Source organism: Rissa tridactyla, chromosome 8 (genome assembly GCF_028500815.1).
Source record: "Rissa tridactyla isolate bRisTri1 chromosome 8, bRisTri1.patW.cur.20221130, whole genome shotgun sequence".
In the NCBI taxonomy this organism is placed as follows: Eukaryota; Metazoa; Chordata; class Aves; order Charadriiformes; family Laridae; genus Rissa; species Rissa tridactyla.
The window spans coordinates 6,771,363-6,794,750 of NC_071473.1; the positions used below are offsets into that span (position 1 = coordinate 6,771,363).

A 23,388-nucleotide genomic window follows, 5' to 3' on the forward strand; every position below is an offset into this window, starting at 1 on the left:
TTTTAACCACAAATGCTATGTTACACTTGCTGCCTTGAACACCAGAAAAAAATGTCCTTATTTTATTCGCAACTCCTCTGTCCGCTTTTTCCCATAGAAAAAGTGATTACTTTGCCAACAGCATATTAATATATTGCAGCTTTACATCTTCAGCTTTCCGTGTTTCAGAATTTCCATTTTTGAGGTACTGTCTGTCTGGCCGGTTCCTGCCTGAGCCTGTGTGGAGCTCTGGTACCATCTAGTGTTACTGGGGAAATCCTGAACGGTGGCTGGATGTGGATCTCATGCCGGGTTTGCAGTAGGAAAAGCCTGTCGTGACAGAAAGTGGCGATTCAGGATTATTTGAAAACATTTCCTCCGCCAGCAGCCGCCATCGTGGCCATGGTGGCTCAGGATGAGCCCGTCCCAGCCTGACTGCGAGGGAAGCAACTCTCCCAGCTGCAGGAAAGTGTCTTGGGCCACTGAGCCAGGCGTGTGCGCAGGTTGTCACCTGTGGGGCCTGGGCCCCCAAGATGCACCCCAAAAGGCCACAGGAGACACAATGGGGCTTCGCCACCTCCCTCTTCCCCTCCTGCAGGGCCTCACGCACCAGGACGCCCCACAGGACCCTGCACTGACGCCGATTTCCCTCTCATTCCACAGCTCGCGGAGGATGAAGGGTTTATTTAATCACTTCTGCAGCCCCGCCGCTGAGGGAGCCGGGCCTGCACCGGGCGCACGGCCTTTGCCCTCACCAAAGATGGCGGCCCCGCCGCGGCTCTGCCACCCCGCTGTCAGGGCGGAAGTAGCGCGGGGAGCGTCCCGGCGCGCACCCCTTTTCTGGGGTCGCCGCCTCGGAAGTACTTGTTGGTTCAAAGAGTGGCGGGTTTGAGCGGCTTGGTGGCGGCGGGAGCGGGGCCGGGGGCTGTACGGTGAGGGGGGGCGGCTGAGGGGAAAATGGGCGGGGCGGGGCGGGGGGGGGGTCGTGCTGGGAGGGGGTTGCGGGGCGAGGGGAAGCAAGTGGGGGGCGGTTGGTTGGGGTTAGGCCCGACTGGGGGCCCAGGAGGCCGTTGCGGGGGGGGGCGAGGCGAGGCGAGAGGCTTCGTGGGGCTTGGAGGGGGAGAGTCCAGTTGGTTGGGGGGCTGTGGGGGGAGAGGAGAGGGAGGGAAAGGGGGGGGTTATGGGCTGAGGGGATAGGGGTGCGCTTGTTTGGGGTTGGGGACTTGGGAGTGCAAGGGGAGGGAGGGCAGATGGGTCTACGCTGGGCGTCTCTGGTGCCTCCAGCATTCAGTCTGCAAGGGACAGACAATTTATCGTGAACAGCGATAGTTGTTATCATTAGATGGTTCTTTCAAGGGTGGTCCCACCAGAAGAATGCCAGCTCTCATAATTTTTTTCTTTTTCTTTTTTCCCTTTCTCCTGTTCCTACCCCCTTGTTTTTAGGGTTCTCTCTGTTCTGGATGGAAACTGCAATGTTTTTTGGACTGCTGACTGCAATAAGGGTTGAATGTTTCCATCCCTAGTATAACTTAATCAACATAGATGAAGAGTTTGGGTCTTGGAGAAATTTTTGTCTTCCCTTTCTGAGGAAAGGACCTTCAAAGTGGGAACGATCCTTATGTCCTATTAGCTGCCAGGTAGTTCCTTTCCTTTGGAGTTCGGTAACCATGTGGACGTTGAAAAGAGAAGAGGAAGAGCAGAGCATAATCCTGATTAGCGATGATGAAGCCGAGAGCACGCTTGGGAATTCGGTTCTGTTGGTCGACCCATTGGGTAAGTACTGTGCTTTTGTTGTTGATGAAGTTCTGTAAAGAACTTCTGAAATAATCTAAAGTAAAATGTTATGTGAGATGCTTGAAATGTGTCTTTCTGCTGCTAGGAAAACAAAGTACTTCAAAAATAAATAAAAACAGCAGGAATTGCCATTATTTTGTAACTTTCAGGATTTCTTTGATGGTCGTACTTACCCAAAAGTATACTGCTGTTTAGTTACAAAATATTGCAAACTTAGCTGAGACTGGGCCTTTTCAATGCCAATTGGATCCTTTTTGATTACATTACCTCTCTTTAGCTGGTGTTTGGAAGTTTTTGTTGTCCCAGGCCTCTGTAGCATTCTTATTGGCACCCCATGCAATTACAAGAAAATGTATACCTTAAAGTGTTTTTAAAAAAATAAATGTCAATAGCTGGCTGAAGTTGTAATGAAGTTGTAGTCACCTTTATACTGATTTACACTGCATATTTTCTTTTCTGTAGAGAAGTCTGCCCTGGAAGAGATGAAATCTGCAGAAGTTGTGGATGAGGAATGTGAACTAATGGTTACTTTCTGTAAACAAGCAAAAGTGATGCCTCATGCAAGATATGACTGTACAATACACCCGTTTGAGTATGTTCAGTGGCATGGAGGTTAATATGGGGGTTTAATTTTCCTCATTTAGTTCATCTTGTCAAATAACCCTGCTAGTTTTTTAACAGCTGAAAGCAGAAGTAGAGTTGGATAAGCATGTAACTTGTTTCATAAATAAACTTCTGTCTTTCAACTTTGTAGGCGAACAGAATGTGATACATGCTCACCCCTTGGAAAAAATGCTGATATTTGTAATCAGTGCTACTGCTACATTTGTGATAAACTAGCTTCTGAGGTAAGAAGACCTGTAATCAAGAAATGCACAACTTTGAGTAAACTAAATTATTCAACAGTCTGTTTAAAAGAAATCACTCTTAAGCACACTAAAAGAATAAATGATAAGTGATTAATTATTTCAACGGTTTCTCTCCAAAATGTTGATATCTGTCTGCTTCGCAGTGCTAATGCTGTCTGGGTTTATTTCTAGTAGTCCATCCAGTTGTTGGGATAGACATTCACTTGGTTTAAGCAAATGTACCTCCTGTTTGCCTTAGGCATACCATGTGTTTGGTGGAATTGGATTACTGAATCGGACTGCTTCTCACTGCACAAGACAAATGTCAAACTTTTAGTTTTTCCTATCCTAAGGAGCAGGGGGGAGGCATTGGGTGTGTGGAATTTGTTTGGGTTTTTCTTGGAATTCAGGAAACTTTGAACTGTGAAAAAAGTTAGGGTCAATGTACAAAGATAGTTCTCTGCTACTAATTTACCATGGGGAGGGTGCCAGCCCTAAGTGTCTCTAGACTCTAGAACTTATTCAGGAATGAGCGTTTGTGGTTTGTTTTTTGTTTTTTTTTTTTCTTTTGAAGCTGTAGTCTTGAGGTATTGCCATATCGGCCTCTCGCCCTGCCTGTCAAAATACTTCACTGCAGCTTTGTCTAGCTGTGTAAAGGATGAAATGAATTTTAGTCCTTCTCATAGAGAGGAATTAACTTTTGTGTTGCTCAGCCGGAGAGAGAAAATAAAAAAAAAATATAAAAAAAACCACTTTCCCTGTTTTTCACATTTTATGAAATAGTGCAAGAATTGGACAACCCCTTCCCTCTGTCACTGCAACGCACACAACAAAAGCAAATTCTGGAAGGACCAGCGTGACTTTGCCTTGGCTGGTGTTCTTGTAATGTTCAATTTGGAACTCACAGATATAGATGCAGACCTTCGGCATGGTGGTAAGCGTTATGCTCTCGTGCTGTCCTGAGACCTGTGGATCGCTGTGTCTACGCAGACTGTGGCTTGATGGACGGCTTGTCTAGTCCACAACTCTGCTTGCGAAGGCTTGGTGAATTTTTAAGGTAGCAGCTTACTGTTGCTACTCTCTTTCTGGGCCATGCTCAGACTAGACACAGGTCTGCAGGTCCGATTTGTGTACTTTTTTGTTTTCCTCCCTCTGAAAGAAGAAACAAAGCTTTCCTGGTCAATAAGATTGCATGTGAATAAATTGCTGAATATTTTAGATGGGGTACTTATGATTGTCTTTCTATTTCTTTTAGTTTTGAAAAAATTAAAAAACTTGCACTGACAGTTTCACATCTGTCTGCTCTCTTAGGAAGTCTTCTAATAAAATTTATCCAGGAACTTTCTGTGGAATATAATAAGTACCTGGTTGGAGAAAGAATGCCTCCCACACAATATGAGTGTTTTTGTCCCCTAAAATTGCCTCCTGGGCAATGCAATATCTGCAGATCACGCAACATGGAGGTTGTATACAAGTAAGTGACAGCAGAATTCAGCTGCTAGCAGTACATACTGGTCAGCGCAGGTTTGATTTCCTTTAGTCAAGTGATAATCAGAATCATGGCACCTGACGTAGCAGAAACATAGTTGAGAGAACTTACTTGGCCTGTGAAATATTGAAGTGCACTTGGATATAGTTAAAACACATCCTTAAATACATCTTTAAATACATCTTAAATACATTGTGTTAGACAGTTAATAATAGCCCTCATTATTATAACCTGGGAAAGCATGAAAATAAAGCCTGTATTTTTACTAATTTGTTTTTTAGGATGGAATTCAGCTTTTACTCAATGGTATGTGCCTTTAAAATGCTTAAAGTAATGCTTGTGCAAATACCTTTTCACTATATTATAGATGCTTTTCAAGGAAAGGCAAGTCAATTTGCGCTCAAACTGTAGAATGGTCATAATTGCCATTTGTTTACGAAGTACATCATTACAGACACTTTATCTTATAGACTACTTAACTTTCTTAGGTATTCTGGAGTTTTTGCGCTGGTAACAAGATTTTTAAATCAGGCAGAAAGAGAGAGTCCTAAAGCTGCTGCCGTCATGTTGCTGGGAGCAGCTAAAGAGGTAGCACTTCATAAAGACCCTGCTTTGTAAGTATCCAGTTCCACATCTCATGCATCATCTTCATTTGCTTCTGTCCTGGTTTCAGCTGCGATAGCGTTAACTTCCTTCCTAGTAGCTGCTGTGTTTTGGATTTAGTAGAGGAATAATGTTGATAACATATATTGGTTTAGTTGTTGCCAAGTAATGTCTACAGTCAAGGACTTTTTCAGCTTCCCATGGAAGCTGAGGGGGAGCACAGGTAGGACAAGCTGGCCAAAGGAATGTTCCATGCCATGGGCGTCATGCTTGGCAGAGAAAGGGGGTTGGCTCAGGGGCAGGGATTGGTGAGAGTAATTGGTGTTGCATCACTTTATTTGTATATTCTTTTACCATTATAATAATTACTTTTTTTCCTCTTCGTTACTGTTCTGTTAAACTATCTATATCCCCACCCACGAGGGGCTTTTTTCCTCCTTTTTTATCCCCCTATCCTTTTCTCCCTCTTCTCCCTGCCCTACTGGGAGGAGGAAGGGGAGTGTGAATGGCTTCATCGTCCTAGTTGCCAGCTGGGGTTAAACCATGACAGCTCCTCAAAGGGAGGAGACTATGTGAGAGAGTTCTGGTTCTCCATGTATTAAGGGTAAGGACAGTGTAAAGATCACAGTCCTGGCTGCAGCACAATGAGAGAAAAATGAGTACACCTGAGGGAGAAATGAGATTGGTTATGGGGAGGGATTTTGGGGGAAAGAGAAGGTTAAAGGCTGGGTGTGAGAGGAAGAAGTTAAGTGGGATTGAGTCATGAGGAGGAGAGATGATGCCCAACAGGGGGAATGAATTTGAGATGGGAATTGGGAGGAGGGAGGGTGACAGACAGCAGATAATGGCAGGTGGGGTTAAATCCTCAGGAGAAGGTACAGGGGCAGGGGAGCTTTCCTGAGAGGAGAGTGCACAAGCTGCATTGTGTGAAGAAACATCTGCTTTTGACCTGGAAGGGAGGGAGGGAGGATGTGATGTTCCTTGGGTAATAAGTTTTAGATGATTCCCATAAGTCTGGACCTGTCAGCTGGAAGGACTGCATGATAAATAAATAAAAACAGACTTTACATACTTCAGTCTTTACTACTTGTGCTGGTTATTTTCTTGTTTATATTGTGGCTGTTTCATGCTTGGTTACTGTCTAGCTTGAGCAAGGTCCTAGAGCTTTGTTTTGCAAAACTGAAATATTTTGGGGCTTAAATTCAAGGCTTTTTATAAAGGAGAAGTGAAGGTGGCCTGAGTTGGTTCAACAGGCCAGAAACAGCAGTTCTGCAGTTCTTTCTGGGGAACTGGCAAGGTTTGCAAGGAGCAGGATCAATACATTAATTTGGGTAGGTTTCTCTTCGTATGCTTATTATGAGTCCTGTAGCATTCATTGTAGTTGCAGGGGATGTGGCTTGGCCCTCTCATGGGATGATGATATACAGCCTTTCAGAGGCCCTGGAAAAGCAAAAACGTGCCCACGATGGTCTAATACGGCAGGTTAGAAGGTTTGGTACCGCTTTACTCTGCATGGGGGAGGTATGCTTCGGTTGGTTAGGTACTGCTGTAAAACAGTGTTAATTCTAGAAAGCGTTTTATACTTTGAGCACTTGTTTCATCTGTTTAGAATGACTTTTATTAGCATGATAGCTCCCGATGCCTTTTAAGAAAAAAGTATTTTCTTTAACAGCTGAGTATAGAAAAGGCAGAAAAAACAGCCAAACGTTAATTAATGCTTTTTTTTCATCCCCTCTTAGAAGCTGGCAGAACCTTGATCATACTGCTTCATTAAGGATTGCTGTCCCTTGTCTCTTGCAAAGGTAAGACTTGTCTTATCATGTGATGAGATGGCAATGGAATGGTTGCTGGCTGCAAACGTTTTACTGGCATTTAAAATGCATTTAAAATTACTTCTATTTCAAGACATAAAGAAAAAAAGTAAATGCTTTAGCTCTTAAAAGCCAAAAGTAAACTCGCACAGGTGTATAATCTTATGGTTCTGTAGCATCAGGAACTCCTACTAATCAGGGAACAGGACCCCACTGTACTGTCTTAAGCTTTCTTGGAGTAGAGCAAGAATAGCCTCCTGCTGCCTGCGTGTGGACTGCAGATGGGTAGTAACAGGCAAAAGAATATAAACAAGATGCACCAGCCAGCCTAATGGGCAGGGATTTGAGGATGCTATCACGTTCTACAGTTGTATCCTGCAAATCAGGATTTTTTAGAAGCTCTGTGTAATGCTGGTCCCTTTCTGGGAAGGACAAGGGCAATACCTTCCTTATTTAGAGCCACATAAACACTCAAACCTTTCTCTGTTGCCTCAAAGGAGAATAACTCAATGGGGAACTCAAAGCCAAGAAGATGGATTACTTTTTGACTGTAGTCTAGGAGTGTTCTCTAAGACCAGACCAGAAGGTGGTGTCAGGTAGCCACTTGTGGTTATTAAGCCAAAGAGTAAATAGTGACTGTTAAAGATCAAAACAGCAGCCTTGTACTGTTTGTACTCTACTGGGATGGAGTAGTCAGGGATGTAACATAGTAAAGTTCCCCCAGAGGCTACTGAATGAGGACATCTAGCTCACTTGGCTTAATTCATTTCTCATTTTAGCTTTGTATTTCACCTTTAACCCGAAATTCACTTGCAACAGAAGGTTAATGAATTAAGAATTAACTTTTTTCAGGAACGCTCAAAAACAATTATATATTCTCACCTCGTATTTGAAACTAATGAAAGGTATAACCTAAATCCTCTATCAGTTTTCATTTTAAATTACTATTCTTGAAACTTTTTTTATTTCTTGCTTTAAAAGAACAGGGAAAAGAATTTTTTCGCTCCCTTGCCCGGTTTTAAAGGAGTAATCTCCTCTTTGTGTCAGTGTGTTATCTCCAGTGTTCAGTTAAGACAAAAATGGCTTCACTAGCTTTGAAGCTGCTCAGGTTGATGGGGTTGCTTATTGGGCTCATCATATGTTTCTGCAGAGTTTTTGCATATACTCACTGAGGATCTTTGTTTTAAAACTTAAGACCACAGAACCTTGTTTTCACTGTTTAAAAATAACAAAAGAGCAATACTGTTACTAACTATAAATCCTAAAGCACAAACTTAATATAGATCTAAACTGCCTCTGACATTTAACAAAAAAAAAATAAAAAAACAAACCCCAAACTTCTTTAGAAGAGTTTCACATAGGATCAAAAAAAAAGACACAACAACTAGTAATTCACCTGATTTTAAAAGATTTTTTTTTTATTTTTTTTTTTCTTTTCAAAACATAGGATTACAACACAACTTCAGAGGATGCTGGTGTTGTGTGACTTTCCAAAAAGTTTGTATGAAAAGTTTGTAAATTTTTTTCAGTCCATCTCACTTCCATGTCACTGTTTTGGCTTCTCAAATAGGTATGTTCTTTGATTTTTGTTTACAGAATATATTTGTATACAGCTGCCTGAACTGAAAACAGCTGTAGAATGTTTCTTTCGTTGATAGTGTTAGGTGTGAGCGTTTTATAAGAAGATTTCAGTATTAGCCACTTTGTATTTGTCCTGTCCTTACAGGAACAGTTGTTCGATGCTGTGGCTAAGCATAAGATGGTGTTCTAATTAAGCAGGTGCTCAAACTCCTTTACAGCTTTACAAACTTCCTTTACACAAATGTGAGAATGTTGTCCATATAGCTTCTTTTCTTTCTTTTTTTTTCCTTTTTTTTTTTTCTCCCCCCTAGAAGTGAGTAAACCTCAAAATATTTTATTGGTAAATCATGTTATTCAAGGGAAATAAATTGTGGTGTACAAACAAAACATGGTTAAAAATGACTTTGTTTTTGTACTTCCAGCTTGAATGTTGTGCCATGGGACCACGTGTTACTGACCACGGTTTTAAAAGGCCAGAACATCACTGGTCAAAGAACACAGAAAGGAAGAAAAGTATTTCTGTGGGAAGTGCTCCCAGTTATAGAGGCTCGAGTGGAGAAATTAATAGACAAAGAGAAGTAAGATCAGTTTGGTCTTGTTTTGGATTTTTCTTTTTATGAACTCAATTTTCACATTTTGCATGGTATTGACTGCGGTATAGTGTTTTCCTAACATCTGCAGGAGTTTCATGTAACGGGGAAACATACAAAACAAAGGCACATTTGAAGCTCTTCATGCCTGTTACTTCTTATCAACAAGGCCAGTAGCTTTTTGAAGTTTTTTCAAAGCAGAATCGAGCCCTTTGAACACTTCAGGACCAGAAAAGAATGTTGAAGTGGATAACTTCTTTGTTTCCATAACCCCAGTAGGTTTTAGATGTTGATGTTTCAAACAAATTCTGTTCATCAAAAGGTGACTAGATGGAAGACAGCAAAAAGGTGCGTTCTGGTCTCTGGATCTTCAGAAGTCTGTATTCAAAAGAATACAGTAAATTTAGACTTAAATTAAAAGGCAACCTCCTGTTTTATTTTGACAGAGAACAGAGAGAATCTGTGGAGAGCGTCTTGGAACTTATTTCCAACTGTCTCTTTCTGCCAGTTGTATTTCTGTCCCATTGTGCAATGTCTCTTGTGTGGGAAGATCTACTGTTTTGCTTCATGAATTGTAGTAAATATTTGATTGACCTGTATATAGCTTTGTGCTTCCTTCCTCTTCCTACTCACCATCTTCCTTTTTTCTCTCCAGCTATAAAGAAGTTGTTCGCTACCTGAGAGCTGTGAAATGCAATGATACCAAAGGGTAAATAGCTTTTTTTTCCTTTCCTTTTTTTTTAATTGTTTCTTTGCCTGAAGATTGTGTCCCAGTCTGTGTTTCTTCAATGTGTAATAAACCGGCAGAATGAAAAGCAGTAGGATTTTGGCAGCTGTTTGCTAAGTGAGAGCAGTACTGCTTTGCAACTAACTTCTGCCTTGTTGGATGTAACTTACTGGTGGTCAAGCATAATGAGATCTATACATTCCTATGGTAAAACTTTCATGTTAATGAAAATCAAATATTCATTTCTTTCTAGGTTAAGAGACCTTCGGGATAAAATCCCATTTTATTTGTGTAAAACTGGAGACTTCCTTGATGCTGCGCATTCGCTGTTGTTTCCTGTCAATAGCCTCGCGTGCTGTGCTGCCTGCCGGTTATCGCCTTTGCAGTTTGAGGTCTACCTGAAGATGTTCAGAACAGGCAGTGTCCCCACTGGAAAGGATATGCTAGACCCTGGGCCGTGGATCAGAGTTGGCAAGTGTGATTTCTTGCTTACATATGTTTAGAACCTTACCTAACTACAGCTTTTACTTTTTCATTAATTCTGGTAATATTCTGAGGGACTTTGAACCATACTATAAATTGTCTGGACTAAAGCATGGTACGTAACACTGGGCAGGAAGAAAGTCTTTATATTTGAGCGTGAATTTGTTTAGTACACTTCACACAAAGAGCTGGTTTTGTCAGCTGTGAAGCTGTTTTGCTGAAAGCAACCTATTAAATGAAAATACAAAGCTCTCTCTTACATCACGGCATTTCCAGTGGCAGTATGTAACTTAGCCTTGACCTTGAGAATAAAAGCTTCCTGATAGAAAGGGTTTCACGATCTGTATATTGCGTTCTGTCATTAGTTTAGCCACTGGTAACTGTGATCATCTGTCTTGGTGCATTCTACTTGTCAAAGTGTATTCTGAAATGAAAGATGTATTTTGGAGGTGTTCAGTGACTAGTAGAATTCTTAGGCGTATGGTACTGACAGTGTGTATCACACTGTACTTTGGTGTGATGTATGTAACGAAGGCTGTTCTGCGATGGCTTAGTCTAAATTGTATTCAGTTCTTTGCAGCTTTCTGGAATAGCGATTTACGGTTGATGTTTTTCTATTCAGAGCCTACAAAATGTTGTAAAATAGCTGTACACACTTGTTTGTTTCTTTTTGTTAGGTTTCTATAGAAACGTATCTGTAACTAAGTTAATGTCTTGTTTGTTTTCACGCTCTATAGTTAATCAGGGAATATAAGATATGTTTTTGGATTTTTTTTCTTCTTGCAGGGTCTCCCTTGAAAGATGGTGTTCTAATTAAGCAGGCGCTCAAACTCCTTTACAGCAATGTGTCACTATACAGAAATGTGAGTCTGTGTTAAAACCATTTCTGTGCCCATCAAGTGGTTCTGTATATTACCTGTTTTGTCCAGTTACTTCTTTAATGCAAGGATTTACTATCAGAACACTTTTCTCTCTGAATAGTTTACACCTCTGAACGGATTTGACTTTGTAAAATGAATGTTCTGCTGTGTTTCAGTCTAAATGCTGGAGTTGCCTCATTATGATCTTGGGTAGTAGCAATTTGCTGGAAAAAAGTGGGCACCTCCATCCCATCTCCTTGAAAGAGCCACCGCTTGACTTCCAAAAGGTAACTGAAGCAGTACTGGGAAGTGGGAGAACCCGTTCTCTTGGGTTTATACAAGACTCCGTTTGACATGGGCATTGGCTCATTCTTCTAAATACTGAGGTGAACTTCACAGTGCCTCATCAAATACTCTTGTGGTATGTGCCAAAGGTAACACTCCGCGAAATGTTGTGATTCAGGAGTGTTAAATGCAATAGTAAACAGATTAACGCCGCTTGCAGCCCAATGCCTAATACTGATTCTATAGCTTTTAATGAGGTGGATCAGTTAACAAAATGGATAGGAAAGCAGTTTAAGAAAAATGTGTTCAGGTGGTCCTAAAGAATCAGTATCTGGATATTTTCTTCACAAGAACAGAAATAGCTGTCTGCTAAGCATAGTAGGTTAAAACAAAGAAGTTATGTGATACAGTTTGTTTAGTGCCGTAGAGCCTCAACTTTCCTTGAGTATGGCATTGAATAGTCAACCTCATCTGTAAATAATGCTGAAAAAATAAGTGAAAGCACAATTAGGAATCACGTTGGGCACTGTTTGAGGTTCGTAGAATATCAGGACATCCTTCCCCTTTATATGTGACTCATTACTTCTGTTTCAGGAGGTACTCGCTGCCAGTGGTGACCTTTTGGAGGAACTGAAGGCAAAAATTAATGTTTCTTTACCATCTGCAATTTTCTCCCCTCATGTAAGTGTGCAATGAGGAAATTTACCGGTTTTTTTATTGTGCTTGAAAATACAGCAGTATTGAACACAGGTGGATTATTGTGAAAAGCTTTTAAGAGGGGCCTTGAAGGTTTTTTGGGAGGGAATCAGTGTAAGACTGTTCTTAGCACAGTCTAAAGGCTAGAGCAGATATCTGAAGGTAATGAAACTATTATTTGTCTGATCTATATATGTCTGTTCTGGTCTGACCGTCTTCGACCTAGGGTAAGTCTTACTTTACCACTGTCCATATTTATGCATTTATAAAGTGGGAGGGTTGGTAATAATTGATTCTGTCTTCTCCCAGGGTAATCTTGTGTCGTTTGGTTCAAACTGGAGACTGTCCTTTGAGACTTGACAATGTGTTTGTCTCAAAACTCAGGATTTCTAAACTTGTTTTGAATGACGAGTTTAAGTGTAGTGGAATGTTTAATGACGGCTTGAAATGTGTTCTCTATTAAATACAGTCAGTACATCTAAGGCGTTATCTTATTCTTTTTTACTTCTTTTGAGGAAATTACATTTAGCTTAGTCTCCAAATATGTGACTACTGGGGCAGAATTTCTTTTTCCCCTTAATTCTCTTTCTATGATGGTGTGAAACTTCATGTTTCTGTGAGGACTTTGAGAGCACCAGGTGAAACATGCTATATAAATAGAAGTACCTGTTCTATTCTCCACTCCTTTGGTCTTCATAAGACTGTTGTGGATGTCGTGTCTGACATCCAACCTATCTGATTGGAATGGTAGTAACTTAGTGCTGATTAAACTGGGTACGAAATGCAATTAGTGGGCAAGTGGGCTTTTAAATATACGTCGTCTTGTTGATTTCTCTTCCTGTAGTTGCACCATGAGGCTTATCTTATTCTCGCAGTGCAAGCAGTACAACAGATGCTTTTTTGTGATCTTCCATACTTGAATTCCTTCTTAGAGATAGCCCTGGCTTTTGGGGTAAGTCCTAGATACTGATTTCTGTTCTAAGAGATTAAAGCAAATTATATTTAAAATCTGTATAGCATCAGCTTGGAGTTTTTAGACACATTTAACTTGGTTTTGTTCCCCTTTAGCTTTGCTGACCTTTAATTTATTCTCTTTTTTAAGAAATGTTTGGCAATTAGATTAAATCACTGCTCTCTTTTTTTTTTATTTTTTTTTTCTCTTCCTAGAATAACTTTTGGGCTCTGAGGCTGTTATTGGACCATCTTTCCTATGAAGAACACATTCTCCATGGCATTGTCAACCTGATTTTGAGAGACCTAAATTGTCAGAAAGGAACAATGCTAAAACTGTGAGTAAACACTTGCTCCCCGGAGTCTGTTTACGGAAACAGTCAGAGCAGTCCCACGGGAGTAGCGTTTAGCAGAGATGTAATCCTTAGCTCTTTGAAACCAGCCAGACCAGTGCTTTGGGTAAGTCAAGAACGCAAATAAGATGCTAGGAATCACTAGGAAAGTCACCTCTGTTGAACAGCTGTGTTCTGTTTCCTGGTTTTATACCGCTTAGGTGGCAAAACCTTGGTCCCCAGTACGTGGGTGAATTCCTTTGCCTGTTCCTGACGTGCAGGCATAAGAAGATGCAATCCATTGGCCTCTTCACCCTGAATATTATTACAGAGAACCTGCATTTGTAAGTGTGAATCTTCATCATAGCCAAATAGAAAATCATTGTGTTGCAAGACCGATGGTAGTTTTCTCTTAATTAACAGTCTTAACTCACAACTCATCTTGTTTTTTATTCTTCGCTGTTATTAGCAGTGGTAAAGATACTGAACTTGATGTTTTGGGTAGATTTGAAATTGTTCTATGTTACCTGTTGCAACCAAATGGCCTTCTCACTTCCCAGTGCCCAATGTTGTGAAAACACATTAACTGCTCTTGGCAACCCTGACCAGTCATCGAGATTACATATGGTACAGTCTCGTTCTGTTACTTAACTGTCATTGTCATCAACAACAACCAAAACCCCTTAATTGGGACATACAGCAAAGTAGTTACTGGACTCTAAGGGGGCATAATACTGCATAAAACTTTATTTAGGAAAAATAGTTGAAAGTAACTCAAAATATATATTATTGTGTATCTACAGATGTCAACGTTACTTTTAAACTTGTAAGAAAGTTGTAGATCCCTGCCAAAAACTTAAGATTCAGGGACATATGTGCAATGTAACGCAAGCTGAGGACAGCATGAGGTTTGTGCCTGTCGTTCTTATCCCCTTTTTAAAAAGGAGAGAGACCACATGCTCTGCAGGAGCACAGACCTTCAGTGGGTGGGGAAAACAGAGTTCTGAAAAAGTCTGACTCCTTAGATTTTGATTACCAATCATAATAAAACACTGATGTATCGCTTTTGAAACCACTGGCTGTTAACAGTCCTTGCTCTCCTGTGTCATGCAGTAAAGCGCTTTAGGTTTTAGTGATAGACTTTAATGTATTGGCGTAATAGTTTTAAAATGAATTGACTCTGTGGTTGTATACCGGAAGACAGAGTAATTGCCTGCTCTGGCACTCTTCATTCACACGTGGCTGAGGGCAGCAGAGTAATGTTGAGAATTCACCTTTTAGTAACCGTCTTAAGTGGAAATCATGGACGTGTAAGTTGACCTTCTTTGTGAAATGCTTCTGTCTGTTTCTTCTCTCCAGCCTTTGCCGCGTGCAGCTGAGAAAGTAAAATACCTAATTTCACTTAGTTGTGGATGAGTTAAGCTGTGTTTAACAAATTTGCAATTCCATTAATTGTCTTTTTTTTGTTTTGTGGGGCTTTACGGTATGCTTTAGCGGTGATCCAAGAGAATCTGATGAAATCCTGTTTCTTTTGATCTATCTTGGTCTTAGTTATTTTACTGTACATCTGATGCTGAAACCTTCTCCATTTGGAAGCTAAAGTGGATTTGTTGGATCAGCTTTCTTGTAAAGCTTGGAGTAATGCGAAACTCGGAGCGGCTGAGACTGGGTGCAGGTCTGTCGCCATGAGAAAATGGATTAAGAATTTCTGTCTGTTTTTCAGGTGTCCGTGGGCAAAGCATCTTTGCAACTTCTTTCACAATGCGGTGAGTATCTCTGTATTTTAGAATTTAACAACAAAGCGTATCGGTGACAACTATATTACTTACCAAGTAGATATTTAAATATATCATTTGATACATCATGTATCAAATATATGTTATGTCAATGTCATTTATTATAACACTTATTATAAAAATTACTGAAGTATACTAACTAATTTTTTTTCCCCTGCCCAGGGATTAAGGCACCTGCCCCTTGGCACCACGGCTCATCAGGAAGTCTCGAAGTTCATAAACATTTTTGAAAAACTGTAATTTGGCAAAATCCTCAGGAATGTTTTTCAGCTTGCCTTAAACTGAAAAATCTCTTCCTGGAGTCCCTTATGTTCTGCTGTGGTTGTCATCTCGGAACACGTTCAGCTAAAAACTGACTTGAGACAAATAAAAAATGAGATCCCGGGCTAAGGTGGTGAACAGTGGCTGTACTTCAGGAGTCGTGTTCTGGAAATTTCCTCCTTTGCAGGCCCATGTATTAAGCAGTTGTTTAAAGAGGTAGCAGGTTTAAGCGTGTGTGTGTTTGTTTTAAAAAAAAAAAACAGTCTACAGAGCGGTGCTGATTGGAGGGGGAGCGAGGGGAGAGTGACGCGGATGAAGGAGAAAGCACCACAGGCCTTTACTTCTGTTGAGTTGCACAGCCGCGCTGTGGGCGAGGTGTCTGCAGCAGAACAACTGCGGAGAGCGCAAACGTTTGAAAAAGGAAAACTGGCGTACAACGGTGTGCATCAAAATGCTGTTTGCACATCCATCCTCTTTTGTTTCATGTATAACTATAAAAATTAAACCCCTCTTGAGGCTGAAGGACGGTAACTTTCTTACTTCAAGAAACCAGATTCAGGAAGGTGTAATGCAGCAAACAGCTTGGTTTGTTTGTAAATAAAATAAAAATCGGGGTTTCAGGGTTTTCCAGTTGTGGGGCTTTGTTTTCTGCAATAGGTGACTCTTAGACTGGTGCGGGTGGTTCTCTGAGTTTCTCACATCCTTATTATAGTGGTAAGTTTAAGAGTTAACTTTTGACTGTGGAGGTAGAAATAGAGAAATACTTCTAGCCTGGTTTGTACTCTTCTCTGCCCGGCTGTGATACCTGTCAGCACTGGTTTGGCAGGTGGGGGGGCGAATCTTAATATGTGGTGAACTGTATTTTGCACATTTAAGGCTTTCAGTGGCTTTTGCTGCTTTTCTTATCCTAAATAAGCTATGCTGTTATTCAAGTTTTCCACAAAAATGTACATGTTAAGTAAAACTCCATAGAAATTTTGTCGTAATGTTGTCAGTTCTGTTTTGGCGGGTGTGGGATTTTTTTTTTGTTTTCTAAGCAGTTGCTGTACCTTTATCTCGTGCTGTCCAAGTTGAGCCAGGACAGGCGGAGGTCAGCGCAGTCCCCTGATCCTCGGAAATCTGGTTCTGCCGACTGTTGGCCACGTGGTGTCTCGTTCTGGTCTCTGCTCCTGAAGACGCACTGTGGTGCTCCATCGTCATTTCCAAGAGAGGTGTTTCTTGCATGTTCCTGATAACATGCTCTTTCTCATCTCATCTACCTGAGTAGTAGCAGGTCCCCGTTCCTCTTACGCCTGAGGGGGAGAAAAGAGGGGGAAGGAAGCTGCAAACTAACAGTCTTTGTAGGCGCTGTATGTATGTTCTCTGCTTTGTGCTGGTGTACGAGCTTCCCTTCCCGACCTGTGGTCTGGCCTGTAGTGCTCCAAGCGCCCTCCCAGCATCCCAGAGGTTGGGCAGCTGCCTGCCTGCAAGGATCCCATTCTGAACTCTCTAAAATAATCCATTCTGCGAGGCCCAGGGCACGCTAACGGTGGGGTGTTAAGTTGTGCTTTGTCACTTTGCTGTGGGTGTAAAAAGACACCAGCAAAGCCCTGTAAGCACTGGCATCAGGTTGAACTTGGACTGGGCATAGGCTTCAGTGTCGCCCTGTTTGGTGCCAGGGGCAGGAGGGAGAGGGGGCAGGTGAGGGCAGGAGTTCTGTTACCCCTTCAACCTTGGATTTACCATCACAAGGAAAGGCTAGGAACTGCTTATTTACTGTAAGTAAATAGCACATCTATTCATTATTTATCTACTTCTGAATTTTAATGATTTATAGCAGCCCGTATAGTGAGGATTATGCTATAGGTAATGATAAAATCTTTTATGTATGAGGAAAATCTGCACTTGACTTGGGGTATGGGTTGGATAGACAGGTATAACCGTTACCAGCAACCGCAGTAGAAAACATCTTCCCGGTACCCTGGGACTATGCCTAGTATAACCCCAAAGGTAAGGCGAAGGCTGATCTTGTCTTTACTCCAGGTATAATCGAGATGAACGGAGCTCATTAAAAATTGAAATGCACAGTTCGGAGAGGAAAATGGGCCTCCAAATATTGTATTTTAGCAAAGAGAACTCTGCTGTTTTAGCAAGTATGTGTACGGCTGCTACTGCCAAACAATAAATAGAACATTTGCAAGTAAGTGCCTGTATCGAAAATAAAGTTTCATCTGAAAATAGTGAAAATGTCTTATGTTCTTAAAGTCGGGAATGGGAATAAGATCATCTAGCCCAGGAGCTTAATGTACCTGTGGGCCAAGGGCCTGCTTGCGGTCAGCAGTTGAGCGGACCTCTTCTGAGTCTGTGCGTCACCATTGATTATGAAATACATTGCTAACAAACTAATTGTTTACAGGCCAGAGGGCGGGGGGGAGTTCTCAGTATAATATTTAAGAACAAATAAACAACCTCCCCCCCTCTGGTGCTGCCAGTAACCCTGCGTGGCTTTTCTAGCTCTGCTCCAGGGGGGAATGGTGATGCGCGTCCCACCAGGGTCAGCTTGGACAAGGAGGCTGAGATCGTCCTGCGCCTGGGTGGAGAAGCTTTGCCCCCTCGCCCACCTGGGGGTTTGTGGATTTAGACAATAACACGGTCGGGGGGCGAGTTCACCGCCACCAAACACGCTGCCTCTCTGCGTTACGCTTCCCAGCCTCGGCTGCTGCATGGGCTGGGGCAGCGCTGATACCGTTTTTACCAAGGACACTAATTAACCTGCTAAATGAGTTTATCCCTTTGGAGTGCGCACCAGAGAACTGAGTTATCTAAAATACCATCCCAAAGAGAGCCGTAATTAGCAGCCAGCACTGAGGGCAGACCCCAGGCTTCCCAGGGAGGCCTTGGCGAGGCGGTGGGGGCTGTGGGCTCGTTGCCGGTGTGGTCCCTCAGCCCGGACAACATCCCTGCGTCCTGCGCAGCGTAGCACCGGCTGTTCGTCACACAGAGCATCCCCTTCCCTGCATGGAAGGGGGAGAGGTCCTCTGCTCTTGGACCTGCTCCTGGGTAACGTGGGGGCAGCAATAAGGATTGGGATGCAAGTCGCTGCACGGCCACCCTGGGGCACAAAGAAGTCGTGTTGCCCCCCCCCAGCTGCCTGCCAAACCAAAAATACGCAGTTTTAATAACTGGACTTAGCAAAGTAAAAAAAAATAAAAAACAGCTCATTGCTGGCTGCCAGATTAACAGATGGCTACAAGCATTAATATTGCAAAACTTCAGGAGTTCATAATTCTTTAATCTACAAAGCCCGCGGGGGTAGCTAATGCGGGCCCTGCAATCTGCCATGCTGGGGGCTGCCACCCGCCCACCCACCCACTGCCACCGCGTCCCTCCCGGACCCCCCGAGGGATGGGTAGATGGACCTTGGTCCTGCCAGGCCAAGAGACGGCTCCCCACTGCCTCCCAGGAGCCGGCTGCTGGGCAGACGCTGCCTGTTGGGGGGGGGATGAGCTTGATGAATCCCCCCAGACTCAGGGCTGGTGTCGGTGGCTCCTAAATTCCCTGGCTCTGCCGGCCCCGCTCAGCCCTCGCTGCCATCAGATTGCGGAACATCCACGGAAATCCAATAACCCGTCTCCAGTGTCATTTTATCGTTAAACCCAAGCCTTCCCCATAATTGTTTGGAGGCAGCGCGGGGAGATTACGATTGATGTCAACAGCCAGATAATCCGTGGTTCAGCGTTCGGTATCGCTGACCTCGTTAATAGGCGCCGGTGGCGTTTGGAGCACGGGGAGCATGCCCTGCACCACAGCCACCCCAAAGGCTGTTCGCAAGGAAGAAAAGCCCAGCATTGGTGTTACAATAAAAAAAAAAAAAAAATATTTATTACTTCCCTTGGGTTGAAAAACCTCGTGCTGCGGCTGCAGCAGGTTTGGCCCCAAACAGCTCCATCGATCCCTGGCCAAGCCCCAGGCTCCAGCATCCTCTCTTGGAGCAGGACGAAGGGCCGGTGGCTCCGTGAGGCTGCCGGGGAGGCTCCTACCACTATCGATCGCCCGCGGAGGGTGAGGGCTGGGAGGGGAGCGCGGCTGGGACCTGGCACCCCGCGTGTCACCATCCTGCTCTCGGCGTGGTCTCGGTGCAGAGGCTGGGGGGGGGGGGCTCCTCATTTGCCCACATCATGCTGCGGGGCATCAGCCTCCTGCTCCCTACAAAGGGCTCCGGTGGTTTGATGCTACAAAGGCATCTGCCTACATATAGAGATATATAGATAGAGAGACTTGGATATAGAGGTGTTTATGTATTACATAATAGTTCCATGTCTTTATAAATTGTATGTGTATATGTCTCTATGTATTTATATATTTTATATATATATGTACTGTATTTATGTATGTTGTATACTATATAGTATATAATAAATATAAATTATAAATACACGCATTTATATAAGTTGAATATATCTATTCGACCTCCGTACATATGCGATCTATATGCATATAGGGGCTTGGAACTAGATGATCTTTAAGGTCCCTTCCAACCCAAACCTTTCTAGGATTCTATATGTGTGTGTGTGTAAGTACGTGTAAACATCTATGTGTATATAGTGGATACACACACACACTCTCTCGCACACTTCTTTTTTTTTTTTTTTTTCCCCCAAATGCGTGTGTGTATTAGACATTCCTGCGTGCTCGTGTACTCGGAGGAATCGGGCCCAGGTGTGTTTTACAGAGGACGAACAGACACTTGTATGGACACGGCCCCTGGGCCCCCACGGAGCAGGTGGGAAGGAGAGGATCTTGGCGTAGCCTTTGGGAATTTTCTATTTATGGAAACCTTGCTTTGCTTTTTTTTTTTGTTTAAGTGCAAAGCTGCCGTCACCATAATTACCTGAAGTTTTTGTAACTGCCTATTTAATGAAGGGCGGGGGTGGTTGTTTGTTTTCGGGTTTTTTTTTTTTTTCACTTTATGGTTTTGCTTTTGCATCAATTACATTGCCTTTAATCGGGTAACAACTGTTAGTGGGCTTTTGCCCCTCCCTGTAAGTCACACATTATTATTTTTTTAATGTTGTTGCACTTTTCCCCTTGTGCTGCCCTTTCACCCACCATAAGCGTGGTCTCCAACTGCTCGCTTTTTTTGCATATATTTTTTTTTTTTCTTCCTTTTTTTAACCAACCCCTCCCCAGGTGCACCCCAGGTGCTCCTGCCCCCGGCTCCCCCAGCACCAGGGAAGCGGGAGGAAACACGAAATCCAGGGGCAGCGCAGCGGGAACAGCTGGGGGAAAGCCATGGCGGCGCGGCCGCGGGGGGAAGGGACGGACTGGTTTTTGGAGGGATGCAGGCAGGGATGCAGGCAGGACTTTCCTGGGGTGCCGCCGTGTCCCGCCACGCTTTTACCCCCATTCTCCTTGGGGCCCTTCTGTCCCTTAGGGCTACGGGGGAGGCCGGGGTAACCCCGTTTTGGCAGCTCGTCCGCCGGGTACCGGGATGCTGCCTCCATCTCCATCCCGGGCACTCGCATTCAGCGGAGCCAAATCCCCCGGGAGCAGCGCAGGGGGCGGGCGGGGGGGGGGAGGATGCTCCATTATCCGGCTCCTGCCGTGTCGGAGGCAGCTGGACCGACCGTGCATTAATAGATTACACAGAGGATTTGGGCTCGCCGGCAGCGAGGGGAGCGCTCGCAGGAGGCAGCGCGGGCCAGGCCAAGGCGCTGGGCGAGCCGGGGGGGAAGGACGCAGCCCCCCGCTCCCCGCTAACACCTTTTCCAGCCGAGGTAGGTGGAAGGCTCGGCCACGGCGCTGGGATGCTGGAGCGGGGATGGGGATGCTGGTCCCCATCTGCCTCCGGGAGAACCGCCAGTGGGGACCGGGAACCCCGGGGAGGCCGGACCGCGGGTGGAGGGGGATTGCTGGGCTCTGGGTGCTCCCCCTTCTCCCACGCCTGGCTGTTTTTCCTGGGGATGCTCTTGCGGAGAAGCCCATGCGGCTGCAGAGCTGTGCCGATGCGTGGCTGGATTTGAGCCGTGCCCGTGCACGGCCGGATTGTGTGCCCTGGCGTGCAGCACCCCCAGCCCTTCCCTGCCCCTGTGCAGCCTGCTCTGGGGTGCGGGACCGGGAGCATGGGTGTCCTGGGAGTTCAGTCACCCCCCCCGGGTGCAAAGCGATGCTGCCAGGTGCTGGGGTCATGGCCGGGGAGGGGGAAATGTCCCCTTGTGCCACCAATTCATGGGGTGCAGAAGGTCTCATGCAACTACAGCTTGTCCTCCGTCAGCTGCTGTGCCTCAGTTTCCCCAGCACGCACATCCCTACCATTAGCCGGCACCCAGGGCCATGGCGGGCATGGGGGGTGGGGCTGGTCTTGCCCCCCAGATCAGAGGTGACCGTCCACATGAGCCATTTCCAGGGCTGTGTACACAGCCATGCAGCTGCCCAAAAAATCCCTCCTGGCTTTGCTTGGGGCTGTAGCCGCGCAAGAGAAGGACAGACTTCCCCCCATCCGCCAGATAGCCTCCGGCTGCTATTTGCTGCTCTCCACCCCAGCCAAATTGCAGTCAAATCTGGCCAGGTCCTCGGGTTTTGCATGTGCCCACGGGCACGGCGCGGCTACAAGAGGGTAGTGCCAGGCAGCCACCCCGTGCCAGGCTGGCCACGCACCCTGCCGGTAAGTGCAGCCTTTGCTTTACGAGCACAACCCCGAAAGCTCCTGGAGCCACGGGCTACTCCGCCATGGGGTTGGAAACCCGCCCCCCCCGGAGGATGGTGGCACGCTGTCCCCATCCTGGAGGATCCCCCCCTCTTTGGGGGGGGGGGTGCAGCACTAGGGGTGGGTCTGGGACAAGATGCAGCCATGGGATACGGCACCAAGGTCCCCATTTTCAGCCCCACAGAGCCCCCAGCTGCCGCCATGGATGAGTGGGACCTCCCGCAGTGGAAGAAGGAGGTGGAAAGCCTGAAGTACCAGCTGGCCTACAAGCGGGAGATGTCCTCCAAGACAATACCCGAGTGAGTGGGTGCCCACCCTCCCATCCCCTCCTCTCCCTCCCCGCACCCCCAGACCAGCCCGGCAGCAGGACATGGTTTTGCACAGCCAGGAGCAGAGCCCAGCTCTTCTCCACCCCGCAGCCAGCACCAACGGCCCCTTCCAAATCACCCCGGGGCCTCCCGAAACAAGGCAGGTTTAGAGATTTTTTTTTAGTGCCCTTACAGTTCAAGCCCCAGCGGCAAAAACCACACCAGCCCCAGTGCCTGCAAAGCCCCCATGCTCCTTTCTGCAGATTCACCCCCCCACCAATATCAGCTTCTTTCCAGCTGCCCAAGCTCCGGTGGTGGCTGGGACATGACAGCATCCATGAGACACCTCCCCCCACCGGCACCCAGATATCCCCCAGGACCCTCCAGCTTTCCGGGCTCAGCTGGGCGAGTGTGCAGACACCCTCAAAAGATTTAAACCTGTAAAAAACAAAGTCACGGAAATGTATTCCCCCTCCCCGGTTTGCACCTCTGCTCTTCATCGTGGAGGGGCTTGGGACATCCCACCAGTTAAGCCAGCCCACGGACCCTCACTCTCTGGCCTGTTTGAAGGAGGGCGACAGAAAACTTTAGCAAATAAGTTTTAGAACACAACACAAAGGCTGCCCCCACGCTGACAGCACCCAGGCAACCACAGCTTTTTGGGGACAAAAGGCTTTTATTAAAGAGGCCTTGTGTTTAGCTCCCCCCCGTCTGAAAACCGGGGGGGGTGTGCGGGGGCTCACGCACACTGCCACCAGCGCAGGGTGCACCCCCACCAGCACCCCAGCACCGCTCCCCACCGGCGCAGGAGTTATCCCGGGCACCGCAGCCCCCCCCAACCTCCCGGCTCCCCCCATTTTGTGGCCGCACAGCCCCTGCATCCTGCGTCCCCCACCTTGGCAAACCGCTTCGGGACAAGGCAGAAGCGGCTCCGGGCAGGGTCTGTGCCCACCCCGCCCCAGCTCCCCTCTTCCTCCGCAGGTTTGTGAAGTGGATCGAGGACGGCATTCCAGAAGATCCCTTCCTCAACCCGGAGCTGATGAAAAACAACCCCTGGGTGGAGAAAGGCAAATGCGCCATCCTCTGAGGGGTTGCCCCCCACTGCGTCGGCTCCCGCCGCCCCTCACTCCCCCCCACTGAATGTACTTTTTTATTAGCTAGCTTCCTAATATGACTACCTGAACAAAAACCCTACCCTCAGCTTGTCTTATTATTTTTAGTGGTAGAAGCGTTTCTTTTTTATATGGGGGACACAGGGAATACCCGGGGGTGGGCAGTGTTGGGAGGGACATGAGCGGCAAAGGTTTCC

General features: G+C 45.4%; 2 protein-coding genes across 5 annotated transcripts; both read left to right on the forward strand.

Annotated features, from left to right (window-relative positions):
- The first annotated feature begins 659 nt into the window (after window positions 1-659).
- Window positions 660-17,271, forward strand: LOC128914089 (uncharacterized). 4 transcript variants are annotated; one of them, XR_008468180.1, is made up of 21 exons: window positions 660-911; window positions 1,423-1,752; window positions 2,236-2,365; window positions 2,528-2,621; window positions 3,405-3,555; window positions 3,933-4,095; window positions 4,599-4,724; window positions 6,453-6,515; window positions 7,972-8,094; window positions 8,528-8,683; window positions 9,351-9,404; window positions 9,676-9,893; window positions 10,692-10,768; window positions 10,942-11,052; window positions 11,645-11,731; window positions 12,591-12,698; window positions 12,914-13,035; window positions 13,251-13,373; window positions 14,753-14,795; window positions 14,988-16,297; window positions 17,109-17,271. XR_008468180.1 is itself a non-coding variant. In XM_054212648.1 (20 exons), exons 2-20 carry the CDS (start codon window positions 1,647-1,649, stop codon window positions 15,063-15,065), a joined length of 2,133 nt encoding a protein of 710 aa, XP_054068623.1. In that variant the 5' UTR covers window positions 660-911; window positions 1,423-1,646; the 3' UTR covers window positions 15,066-17,271. The 4 variants fall into 4 exon arrangements, 1 of the variants encoding a protein (XP_054068623.1); XR_008468181.1 differs by having other exon boundaries at window positions 14,988-15,302; window positions 16,124-17,271; XR_008468182.1 differs by having other exon boundaries at window positions 14,988-15,302; window positions 16,127-17,271.
- Window positions 17,272-21,972: 4,701 nt separating this feature from the next.
- Window positions 21,973-23,166, forward strand: GNG13 (G protein subunit gamma 13). Its single transcript, XM_054212989.1, has 2 exons — window positions 21,973-22,070; window positions 23,061-23,166. The coding sequence occupies exons 1-2, from the start codon at window positions 21,973-21,975 to the stop codon at window positions 23,164-23,166; spliced, it is 204 nt and encodes a 67-aa protein (XP_054068964.1).
- The last annotated feature ends 222 nt before the right edge of the window (window positions 23,167-23,388 follow it).

Excerpts from the sequence above, each read along its gene's own strand:
- GNG13 (XM_054212989.1), top strand. The coding sequence starts at position 21,973 with ATGGATGAGTGGGACCTCCCGCAGTGGAAGAAGGAGGTGGAAAGCCTG. Across the intron at positions 22,071-23,060 it reads TCCTCCAAGACAATACCCGA|GTTTGTGAAGTGGATCGAGG; the intron begins GTGAGTGGGTGC and ends CTTCCTCCGCAG.
- LOC128914089 (XM_054212648.1), top strand. The coding sequence starts at position 1,647 with ATGTGGACGTTGAAAAGAGAAGAGGAAGAGCAGAGCATAATCCTGATT. Across the intron at positions 1,753-2,235 it reads TCTGTTGGTCGACCCATTGG|AGAAGTCTGCCCTGGAAGAG; the intron begins GTAAGTACTGTG and ends TCTTTTCTGTAG. Across the intron at positions 4,725-6,452 it reads CTTCATAAAGACCCTGCTTT|AAGCTGGCAGAACCTTGATC; the intron begins GTAAGTATCCAG and ends ATCCCCTCTTAG.